The 12318-nt window shown below is 50.7% G+C and overlaps 1 protein-coding gene across 1 annotated transcript; it reads left to right on the plus strand.

Moving 5' to 3' along the window:
- Positions 1 to 4182: 4182 nt before the first annotated feature.
- NXNL2 (nucleoredoxin like 2) lies at positions 4183 to 11776 on the plus strand. The gene is given in 2 exon segments (XM_032633938.1): positions 4183 to 4761; positions 11003 to 11776. Coding segments are annotated over 2 exon segments (468 nt in total). The 5' UTR covers positions 4183 to 4462; the 3' UTR covers positions 11172 to 11776.
- The last annotated feature ends 542 nt before the right edge of the window (positions 11777 to 12318 follow it).

Genomic DNA, 12318 nt, shown 5'->3' on the forward strand with positions numbered 1-12318 from the left:
GGAGCACTTCCTCAGTCCAACACTAGGCCTGTTTTGACTGCTAAATGTTAAGTCCTCTCTGAGAAGCCAGCGCCCACTGAGGATGACTTGCCTATGGCCCCACGGCTCATCACTGACAAACCCAGGCTTCTGTTTGTCACTTCAATGTCCCTTCCCTGCAATGGGCCAACCACTCTTTTGAAAACGAGTCATGAAAACCTCATGATACCAATCCCTAATAACACATATTTAAATACAGGAAAATAAATAACATAAGCATGAATATTTAAAGCCAGGGAATTTAAAATGTAATATTTGCACACTGAGATGTCTAATTTGTTTGCTATGCTGATCAGAGCAGAAAATGTTTCCATAGTTCTATTTGTATATTCATAAGTGTTAGTAGACAGAAATGAATCATTGTTTATACATTTTGTCAGTGAAAAGAAAAAGTCAACTTTATGTCAAGTAGCCTAGGGTCCCATGTTTTGCACATGTTCCTCTTTTGGCGTGGAGAAGCAATCCAGTGTGTCAACAAAAGGCAGGACTGAGCAGAGGTGCACTGATGGGAACTTCTCAAATATTCCTGCTTAGAAAAGGAATTTCCGTAATGAGAAATAGTCTCATTCAGAAGTGGGGGGAGCATGCATGCTGAACACAGAAATGTAGAGTCATGATTTTACTGTAGAGTTTCTCCCCAGAGAGACTTTGAAGACCCCATGTACCTAGCCAACCAGTAGTTAGTTCCGGAAACATTCTGCCTTTCAGTCGATATCATGGTTATAAGCAAACCGAGATGTCACAGCCGTTGATAACTGTTCCAAAAGAAATAGAGCCAGACACTAGTTAAAGGCAACTAAGATTTTATTCAATACTACTGCAATAGGGGAAAGAGTTAAACTCAATTCCAAAGGCAAGGACAAGTGGGGATTTATGGCCAAGAAAGGGGGGTTGAGGCATCGTCGAATGGAAAATTACTGAGAGGAGACATCAAGGGTGAGGTATTCTTGCTAAACCTACTTAGGAGTCTTGCTGAAGGCAGGCTAGAGTGGTCAGGTCACGGGTGAGGGATGACTTAGCAGGATTCTTTGCTAAGACTGCTGAGGCAGGCTGAGGATGGGCCCCGAGTGAAACCACAGAACACGTCTCAGGGCTTGGTGGAGCTCAGTTTATGTGTTAGCATGGAAAGAATTCAGTGAGAGGCAAAGTGATAGATAAGAAGTGATTTATTTGTATAGGACGCTTGTGAAGGATACAAGCGGGCAGGCAAGAGGGCTCTGCCCAGAGAACTTAGCGGGCTATACTTTTATAATCAAAGGAAAAGTAGGGTGGGGGAGAAGACCACGTTATTCCTGTTTCTTGAGTATACCTCAAACTTCCATAATCAGCTCCTTCTCTACATTGGGCGGGGGAGTTTTTTGGTCTCTACATAGTCAAACCAGGACTGTCACGGTGCTATTCGAATCAGCAGAAGGGTGGTAACATATGCTAAAATATGGTAAATCATCTCAGGTTTCAGTATAATGAGGGTCTTCTACTTTGGTATGTCACCTTTCCCCTACATTTTAGTGCACACAGAGGAGCATGTCCTAGGGGTCTTAATTTACTAACCTCAACCAGCAGGATGCAGGCCTCATTGACTTGATGTATAGTTTTGTTGTTAGTTTCATTATTAAGCAAGCCTGCTTTGTTTCACAATTTTCTGATTGCTTTCTTGAGTGATCATTAATTTACAATGTTCTCCCAAAGCCCCCTAAATTTCCCTCTCTATCTATAATCCCTCGTTTTTAAATCCTAGTTTTTAAACTAGCTATTTGATTATCCTACTCTATCCCTATCAGAAGGATGAGGCCTAGTAGAGAAGAGGGTTCAGAGGAGCCTGTCTAAAGTTCCGTCAAGGAGTGTCTTTAACAGAACCGAAGCTATCAGACAGGAGAAAATGCAGAAAAGATTGCCCCTAAATTCAGGTGGGAAATGGATGATAGGGTAGAGTATGTAAGTAGCAAACTATTTTTATAGTGGCAGGGGTCAGGGAGATGGGGCTGGGGAGGGAGGGCAGGTGTGAGGAAGCCCTCATGGGGCTGCTCTCAAGCATCAGCAGTAAGAATGCTGCCTGGCCCTGTGGAGACTATCCAGGACACATAAGGCTGATTAGCAGATGCTAGTAATCCAGGCACTCTTTGATGCCCTGGAAGGAAGTTGGGTATGAACTGATGTGGCACAGCCCAGCTGGGGTTAGGAGTCACCTAATCTAGTTTCCAGGACTCCATTTGTGGTTGCTCCTGTGCTCAGTGGAGGAACATGTGTAGGAGACTTGGTTCCAGAAGAGGCAAGGAGAGGGTCCTGGGCTTCCTTTCACGGCACCTGCAGCCCCCTTCCACCTTAAAGACCAGCCAGTGGGATGGGGTCAGTAGCGAATGACACAAGATCATGCTTCAGGAAGGGTCCTGGGAAGTCCCTTCCTAGACTGGTTGAGAGCACCCATTAGATGCAGAACTGGAGGATGAGCTGAGCTGTGCCTGTGTCCCTCATGAGGAAGGCTCTTGAGAGCAGGGTCCCCTGCTTACACACACGCACGCACACACACACACACACACACACTCAGAGCAGCCACAGGAGGAGAGTCCCTAGGTGAGGAGGGGTGCTGGTGCACTGTTCTCCCCAGGATCCCTCTTTCCTGGAGGGCTGTCCCCACTTCACCATGCTACCTGAGTGGGCTGTTCTCTCAGAAAGGGACATCCACCCCTCCCCCAGCACTCTGAGGTCACACAGTATTTATACGAATAATTGGGAATTTCTTGGTGGGCAGTGGCACCGTTACTAAAATGAATGTTCTCTACTTTGCTCACTGTGGTGATAAAAGAAGAAACGCCAAACATCACAAAATAGTTTTCATGATATTTAGAGTTTAGCTACATTCGTCTTAGTTCTGAGTTTTAAGAAAAGTCAGGCACCTCTATATGCAAGATTTATAGCTCTCCTAGTTCCTCTCAAAAAAAATTTTGTTTTTCCTCCGATGCGCCTGTAAATTCCCCTGAGTGTTCCAAGAGGACAGTGAATCAAGGCTTTGGCGGCGCGCTTCATGGAACAGCATCAGTCCTCCGACAGAATTTCCCTTAACCCTGGCTAGTAGCGAACAGTGTCTGCGCATTTTCGTCCCATTTCACTGGGAAGCGGGGTTGGGGGAGGGTGGCGCAGAGAACTGGGAACAGCGAGAGGCTGGGAGGGAGCTCGCGTCTCTTCTGCCCGCGACCCCTCCTTCACCGTCGCTCATTCATTTCGCGCCGCTTCGCTTCCCTTCTCTCTCCATCGCACGCACTCTATTTTCCTCATTCACCTTTGCTTTTCTCTTGTCCCCACGGGAATATAAACTCCGCGAGCCAGGGCGCGGGCCGGGACTCAGGGCGAGAGGAGCGCGGTCGGCGTCCAAGGGCAGGGTGGGATCCTGTCCTTACTCACATATCTGATGTTTTGTTCACCACTTTTTTTTTTGCATTAATTTTGAAAACTTAAAATATTGCATCAGAATACTATTTATCTTGATCACTGAGTTTTTTGGCGCTAACTCCCTTGAATTCTCCCTTGAATTCACTCGTCCCGCGCGAGTGCCTCACCCATTCCGCGCAGGGAGTTGAAACTATTTTGCTCGCTGTTGAATCCCAGTGCCGGGCACAGTAATACTCTGGTTCTCGGAATAAAACATTCTTTAAGAACCGCCTCCAGTTTCTTGCAGGGACCCTCCCAGTCCGAGCGCAGTACTTCGGGGCAAACCCCAGGAAAAGAACAGGGTGTCCCCAACGCCGGGTCCCTACCCACTAAAGGTGGAACCGCTTTTACCCTCCCGCGCAGGTCGCCGGGACCCCTGGGGCAGGCGGGGAGCGACCGATCGCGGGGTGGGGCGAGCGCCAGAGGGACCTGGGGCGAGGGTGCGACAGGCGGGGCTCAGGGGAGGAGCGGAGGGGGAGGGCATGGGAGAGGGGGAAGAGTGCGTCGCCGGGAGCGCGGAAAAGGCTTGCCGCGCACGACGGAGAGCTACGCAGGTGGGTGGGAGGTGAAGGGGGCTGCAGAGGAGGGATTTGGGGCGGGACGCGGGGGCAGGAGGGGCGGGGGCGGGGCCCCTCGGCTTCCTGGAGGCGGGTGCTATGTGTGCCGCTGCTGCGGCCGCTGCGTCTGGGGTCGCGGCTGTCTGTGAGTGTACACCCCTCTCCCCAGTACGGACGCTCTTACTCCTGCCGGAGGCCGAGGCTCAGGCCCGTTCCGAGGTCCGGGTGCCCGGCTGTGCGAAGGGACCTAGCCGGTCCCTTCGGCTGGCTGCAGGTGGACGGTGACCTCAGGTGACCGTCCGCCTTCAGGTGATCAGCCACCTGCGCTCACTGCCGCCCCTCCTACGCCTCGTTTTCCCGCAGGTGTCCGTGCGCTCCGACTCACCTCCCCGCGTCTCCCGGCAGGTGTCCTCCCGCCGCAGCTGTCCAGGCTCCCGGCCATGGACGTGCTAGGCGGGCGGCGCCTGGTGACCTAAGACGGCACGTGGGTGGAGGCCGAGACGGCGCTGCAGAACAAGGTGGTGGCTCTGTACTTCGCCACGGGCCGGTGCGCGCCCAGCCGCGATTTCACAACGCTGATCTGCGACTTCTACGCGGAGCTAGTGGACCAGGCGCGGCCGTCCGCGCCCTTCGAGGTGGTCTTCGTGTCCGCCGACGGCAGCGCTCAGGAGATGCTGGACTTCAGGCGGGAGCTGCACGGCGCCTGGCTGGCGCTGCCCTTCCACGACCCCTACCGGCAGTGAGTGGGGACGGTTTGGGGGTTCTGGGAGCTGTTAGGCGCGCCCCCCAACCCCCATCCCAATCCCTCATCCCTGTGCTTCTCCCAGCTATCGGGAGCTCTTTGATAACCCCATCCCCACCCCAACCCGTTCGAGCCTCTCTCAGCTACATCGTAGTCTCTGCTTCGGCTTCCCAGGGAGGCTCTAGCGGTTGGCTGACAGGGAGCATCTGCATCACCATGGGCGCTTGGTGAGCCTGGGCAGTGGCCTACTCTAGCCTCTGACTCAGTGGGTCTGAGGCTCTGGGAATCTGAATTTATAAGGAGTTCTGGTGATGCTGATGCTGCTGTCCAGGAAGCCCGCTCTGGTAAATCACAGCCCGGGGATGCCCCATCCTACAGCACAGGAAGATACCACCCCTTATCTGGAGAGCGGAAGAGGGAGACCCAGAAAGGCCACTCAGGTCAGAACTGGAGACCATGGGTTGACTGCTGTGGGCCAGTAGTACGGGACTGGGGGCCGTACTACTTGAGGCCGAGGACTCAAGGGCTGGAGGAACTTAGTGCCAGGCCACGTCGCAGTTTCATTTTTACTGGCAGTGACTGAAATTTCATTAAGACGTCTCTTGCTCCTATAACTGTAGAAAGAAGCAGGTTCCTGGACTCTTGAGGAGACGTGTCAGAGGTGACAAAAATCCTTGCTCTCTGAAGGGATCTTGCCCCACCCTTGCTTTAGAAAAGATGTAACATGGCAGGGAACCTCAGCTCCGCTGGATTTCAGAGTTTGTGAGCAAACTGGAAATTGACCCTAGTGCTCTATTGTGTGTGGTCAGTGAGCTCCATGGAGAGGAGGAGGGAGAAGCGGGGAGAGGTGGTAGGACCTGGGAGGGGGAAGAAGGAGGAGGAAAAGGAGGGATGTGGGGGCTTCCCTGGTGGCGCAGTGGTTAAGAATCCACCTGCCAATGCAGGGGACACGGGTTCGAGCCCTGGTCCGGGAAGATCCCACATGCCGTGGAGTATCTAAGCCCGTGTGCCACAACTACTGAGCCTGTGCTCTAGAAACCGTGAGCCACAACTACTGAGCCCATGTACCACAACTACTGAAGCCCACACGCCTAGAGCCCATGCTCTGCAACAAGACAAACCACCACAATGAGAAGCCTGCAACACAACAAAGAGTAGCTTCCACTCGCCACAACTAGAGAAAGCCTACACGCAGCAATGAAGACCCAGCAGCCAAAAATAAATAAATTAAATTAAAAAAAAAAAGAGGGGCTTCCCTGGTGGTGCAGTGGGTGCGAGTCCGCCTGCTGATGCAGGGGACACAGGTTTGTGCCCCAGTCCTGGAAGATCCCACATGCTGCGGAGCGGCTGGGCCCGTGAGCCTGCGCGTCTGGAGCCTGTGCTCTGCAACGGGAGAGGCCACAACAGTGAGAGGCCTGCATACCACAAAAAAAAAAAAAAAAAAAAAAAAAAGAGGAAGGATGAGGGAGGGGAGGGGAGGGGAAGGGGGAGGGGAGGGGAGGGGGAGGAGGGGAGGGGGGGAGAGGAGGGGAGGGGAGGGGAGGGGGGAGGGGGAGGGGGGGGAGGGGAGGGGAGGGGAGGGGAAGGGGAGGGGAAGGGGAGGGGAAGGGGAGGGGGAGGGGAGGAGGGGGGGAGGGGAGGAGGGGGGAGGGGAGGGAGAGGGGAAGGGGAGGGGAAGGGGAGGGGAGGGGGGGGGAGGGGAGGAGGGGGGAGGGGAGGAGGGGGGAGGGGAGGAGGGGGGAGGGGAGGGGGGAGGGGAGGAGGGGAGGGGGGAGGAGGGGAGGGGAAGGGAGGGGAGGGGAGGGGAGGGGAGGGGGAGGGGAAGGGGAGGGGAGGGGGAGGGGAAGGGGGAGGGGAGGGGAAGGGGGAAGGGAGGACTTTGTGGAGGATTTGCAGAGAGGAATGGAGCACAGGCACCGATTGTCTGGCATGTTGGGGGTCTCCTCTGGTGTAAGAGTCCACATGTAGGTTTATTGCTCTTCACAAAGTACGTTACACCACCGTCCCTTAACAAATATGGAGGTGAATTTTGGGGTTTTGTTTTGTAGCAGCATGTGTTGCATTTCTCTGGGGATTAATATTCAGTTGTGGCATTTCCTCCCCCCCCAAATTAATTATTCTGAGATGGTTTTCCTTCTGGACAATTAAAAATGGAAGCTAACTTTGGAAAGTTCCCTGGAAGAGTCATTTTCCCCCAGCACATGCTTTTGGTGATGCTGAGGAAGAAGTGAGGCCCAGGCGCTCGACGGTGCCTGCTTCCTGAGGCCTCACTCACAGCAGGATTAGGAAAGTCTTCGATGATAAATCCAAATGCCCGTGATTTACTTGGCGGAAGGATTCATATACCTTCACATCTAGTGGTAGTTGTAAAGTTTTTGATTTGCTTAGCGTTCAAGTTATACACAGCTTTTGAAAGAACATACTTAGTTTTGAAACTGACAGAGTGACAGTGTTAGTAATAAGCTCAGGCCCTGCGCAGAGCCCAGCTGTGGGACCTATTCGTGGGGTGACAGTAGGTAAGGTATTAAATCTCTGAGTATAATGATACCTCACAGGACGGATGAGGACTGCGCTGATGCGCGAATTCAGAGCTTTGTCAGCTGGTTGTGTACCAGGACTTTGTGTCTGTTGCCCATTTCATGGTTTTGAGGAACAGGGACTGGTACTCCTGGCTCTGGAACCTGTCCTTTTGGCTACGGCTTCCTCTCCCAGGGGACACTGAGCCTCAGCACAACCTTGCTAGGAGTGGGGTGCGGGGGGTTGCCGTGCTCCCTCCGCTTCCCAGAGGGAAGCCTTATCTGGTCAAGGCCCATTCAGTCCACTACAGGTGCTGAGCTGTTCAGGGCACAGGCAGCTGCACTCTGCCAGCTCAGGCTGGCCAGCCTGAACTTGGAGGAATCTGGAGGGGGGGGGGTTTCTTTGGGGGGAATTTAGTTCCTTGTGCCTCCCTCTTTCCAGACTGAACTTTGTTAATCCTGTCATTGCAGTTTATAAGTTAGGAAATGCGGTATTCTGTGGGAAATTCTTGGAGATAGGCCCTAAATTCTGTTCATCCCAGCCTGCATTTTGGAATCAGATCATGAGCAAAAATGGAAATAACTGCTACCAAGGAGAACTAAAGAATGTAGGAAGCCTCCAGGAGGCCTTTTCGGAAGTTCTTAATTTGTGCAGAGCACGGCATCTGCTTGGTGCTGTGAGAAGATGGGTCCAGAACCGTCATCACCAACCAGTCATGGTGAGGGACCCCAGGCTGTCTTCCCTCAGAGGCCAAAGCACGTCATCTGCTGTCCACTGGATTTCTGCTGACCAGCCTGAAGCTCAGGAGGAGATAGATCACCACAGAACCCACACACACCCCCTCCCACCTGGGGTTACCCCAGGCGTGGCTGGAGGTACTGCTGCAGATGCACCTGCAGGAAGAGAATGCCTAGAGCCACCCACCTGTCCTCAAGGTCGCGTGGATCTTGGTTGTCCAGTGCAGCCGCATACAAGACCCGGTCTAGAGACATCCCTATAGCTAGGGGCAGCGCGGGCCAAGGGCGGGCTCTCAGGTCCCGCCCAGATGCTTGTGTGCAGGTAGGCAAGAGACCTGAGAGGGGGGACAGCATCGAAGACCAGGTTCTGTCCTGCCTTCCTTTCCTTTGTTATGGGCCCAAGAGCCAAGTAACAGCTTCTGACTTTGCCAGCAGGAATTTCTATCACTTGCAGTCTGGCATGTGAGACCCACTCAGTCCGTGTCTCGCACATTCCCCTCCAGCATTTGACCCACGATCACCTTGTTTTCTTCCCTTTCCACCTGTGTTCTGCCAGACTGGAAAACTGATGTTCCAGAGTACTCCACACACTTTTCCACCTCCACAGGTCACACACATGCTGTATCCTCCAACCCTGGAGCCTCTGCTTCTCTGCCTAGTAGGTCCTCCTTTGTGCCCCTGGGGACACGGGGAGCATGTCTGGCCCCAGAGTCCTATGCCCTCCATAGCTCGAGCCAGTGCCACCCCTGTGCTAAGGGTATGTGTCCCGGGGGGGGGGGGGGGGAGGGCGTGTCTCTGTAGTCTCTAATGTTAGACCAGACATTGTTCAGTGCTTGGCGCCTGCAGGGCACTTGTTTGATGGATGCTCGGAGCAAGTAGAGAGATATGTTCTGTAATGGTCTGCCGGTGGCTGAGATGGAAAGAGACTGGAGACAGAAGTTGCCATGGCAACCCAGAAGCAGTTGTGCCAGGGATAAGGATGTTCTGCTTTAGGTTGGAAGGAGGGAGCCAATGCTGCAACTGCACACAGAGCGAGGAGGAAATGAGCTCTCAGATTTCCCCGAAATGGTTAAAATTCTCAGAGTTATCACTTCATTCTGCCCAGCAACAAGGCTCTTTCCTTTCTGAGGCTTGGTCTATTCTCTCTGGACACAGTGCCCAGAGGAGATGGAGATGACTTCGGGGGAGGAGGGTTGTTATGTGTCTTTCCCACATGGTTCCAAGGTTACAGCTGTCCCCAAGCAGAGGCTGCCAGGGTGGGGATTTGAGGACCCACACTGGGTGACTCTTTGAAAAGAAGCTGGAGCAATGAACTGTCTTCAAACCTCCTTCTCGCTTCTCAAAGCCCCACCCGGTTCCTGATATCCCCGTGTCATCCCTTTTTCCTTCCAATCTTGGTAGAGCTTTGCTCTGTTTTTTAGTCTTAAGAATCAGGTTTGGCTTTGTTGCTCACCCCATGTTGATTCATTTTCTCATCCAGTGATTTCTGTCCTCAATCTTCTTTTGCCTTCTTTCTAGTTTCCTTGTAATTGCTTCATCATTGTTTTTCTAGCTTCTTGAATGAAATGCAGAACTCATCTATATAGAGGCCTTTTAGTTTTGGATAAGAGTGTGTAAGACATAACTCTCTGTGTCTAATTGTATCTATAGCTTGGGACCCATAGTATATGGGTATTATGATTTCATATATAATATTTGGTTATTTAGTTTTTAACTGATTCCAAAAATTATTGCTTATTGGTTTCCAATTCCATTATGTCATTAAGTGGTCTGTGTATCACCGATTATTTGAAATATATTAAGATCCGTTTATGACCGAGAACATGACTGGTTTTGTCACCATTTCATAGATGTTTGAAAACAAGGCATATTTTCTCTCCATTGGGCGTAGGTACTGTGTTTTTTTTCCTGCTTGAATTAAGATTTGTCTTGGCCTTGGATACTGGAAAGCAGCAGGAAGGGCCTGATGGAGGCCTCACAGGGGAGATTTAGTAACAGGAGGGTCTCAAGTGCATTTTTCCTTCCACTTAGTTTTACAGCCCTGAGGGCGACTGATGAGGGAAATCAGACTACAGTTAATGTGAGGCCCTGGCAAGCTGGCTGTGGTAACAGGACAGGGATTTTCACCCAGCTGTCCTGTCTTGAGGGTACTAATCCCTGTGAAGGTTATGGGGAGATTTGCAAAACTAAGAAGGCAGAAGCTCCTTTCCTTAAATGAATACAAATAATTTTGTGAAATGGTCACTCAAGGGGTTACATGCAACAGTAAAATGTTTCACCCATAATGTTAATCAGTGTGTCCTTGAATCTGTAAGGCAGAAAGTCTAGTAAGTCTTTGTATTTATCTAGAACTCATGGAATTTTAACTTTTGCTATTATACGTACCTGATGTATTTAAACCTCCTGAGATGTAGGAGGGATACAAATTTATTGGGTTATTTGTGGGTTTAAAATTGCACTGTGCAATTTGGCAGCCACTAGCCACATGTGGCTACTTAAATTTAAAACTGACTAAAACAGGGAATTCCCTGGAAGTCCAGTGGTTATGACTCAGTGCTTTCACTTCCGTGGCCCGGGGTTCAATCCCTGGTCAGGAAACTAAGGTCCCACAAGCCGCTTAGGGCAGCCAATAAATAAATAAATAAAATTAACTAAAACCCAAAATTCAGTTCCTCAGGCTCACCAGCCAGATTCCAAGTGCTCCATAGTCACATGTGGCTGTGGCTGTGACATTGGGCAGCACAGATGCAGAACAGTCCCATCACTGCTGACATTCCTCTGCGACAGCACTGTCTTGGACCCAGCTAGCAGCAAGAAGAAAAGAGCCCAAAGGAATCCTCAGCCCAGTGGGAGGGCTCACCGGGCAGGCTGGATTCTAAGGCTTTGCAGGCTCAGCTGGCACTGGGGAGGCGCTGGTCCCTGCAGACGTGCAGCGGCCTGGCCTGTCCCACGCTGACCCTCGGTCGCCCTCTTCTCTCCCACAGTGAGCTGAGGACAAGGTACCACATCATGGCCGTCCCCAGGCTTGTGATCATGAAACCGAACGGGGACGTCATCACTGACAAAGGGCGGAAGCAGATCCGGGAGCGGGGGCTGGCCTGCTTCCAGAACTGGGTGGAGGCAGCTGCCATCTTCCAGAATTTCTCCAGTTGAGCTGGGGGGATCTCCGGGGACCTGGGCAGGTGTGTGTCACTCCTGTTGCTGCAGCGTGAACATGACAGAGAAGAGGAGCATTCTGTTTCCTTTCTCGATGCTGGTGGTTTCTTTCAGAGCAGAAGCACTCAGCTGTGATGGAAAGAAAATACTGCTCAGGGAATGCCCTCCCTGTAGCCTTGTTTGTAGTTATTTTTATTATTCTTATCATAGCTTTCTTCACATGAGCTTAAGTGTGTTCACATTGAGCTATTGGAAATCTATGCAAAACATGTATTTATACAGGCTCTTCAGGTGAAATAGCATATTTATTGATACATTTTCTGGAGATGCCTTTATTTTAATGATATGCTTTCACAAGTATATTTATTACTAAAGTTTGCAGAATCTATTTGCTTTAATAAACAAACCTATTTCCACCTGGAGCCCTCTGATTTCTTTCTTTTCCTGGCAAACCAAGTGACCTTACGAGGAAAGTGAAGCACTTGAGAAATACCATTCTCAAACACTTTGTTCAGTTTTTCAAAGGGGATAGTTTTAATTTTTTTTATTATTTTATTTTATTTTATTTTTTAACATCTTTATTGGAGTGTAATTAATTTACAATGGTGTGTTAGTTTCTGCTTTATAACAAAGTGAATCAGTTATACATATACATATGTCCCCATATCTCTTCCCTCTTGCATCTCTCTCCCTCCCACCCTCCCTATCCCACCCCTCTAGATGGTCACAAAGCACTGAGCTGATCTCCCTGTGCTATGTGGCTGCTTCCCACTAGCTATCTGTTTTACGTTTGGTAGTGTATATATGCCCATGCCACTCTCTCACTTTGCCCCAGCTTACCCTTCCCCCTCCTCGTATCCTCAAGTCCATTCTCTGGTAGGTCTGCATCTTTATTCCCGTCTTGCCCCTAGGTTCTTCTGACCATTTGTTTTTTTTTAGATTCCATATATGTGTGTTAGCATATGGTATTTGTTTTTCTCTTTCTGACTTACTTCACTCTGTATAACAGTCTCTAGATCCATCCACCTCACTACAAATAACTCAGTTTCGTTCCTTTTTATGGCTGAGTAATATTCCATTGTACATATATAAAGAAGATATATGGATATCTTCTTTATCCATTCATCTGTTGATGGGCACTTAG

Source organism: Phocoena sinus, chromosome 6, assembly GCF_008692025.1.
Source record: "Phocoena sinus isolate mPhoSin1 chromosome 6, mPhoSin1.pri, whole genome shotgun sequence".
In the NCBI taxonomy this organism is placed as follows: Eukaryota; Metazoa; Chordata; class Mammalia; order Artiodactyla; family Phocoenidae; genus Phocoena; species Phocoena sinus.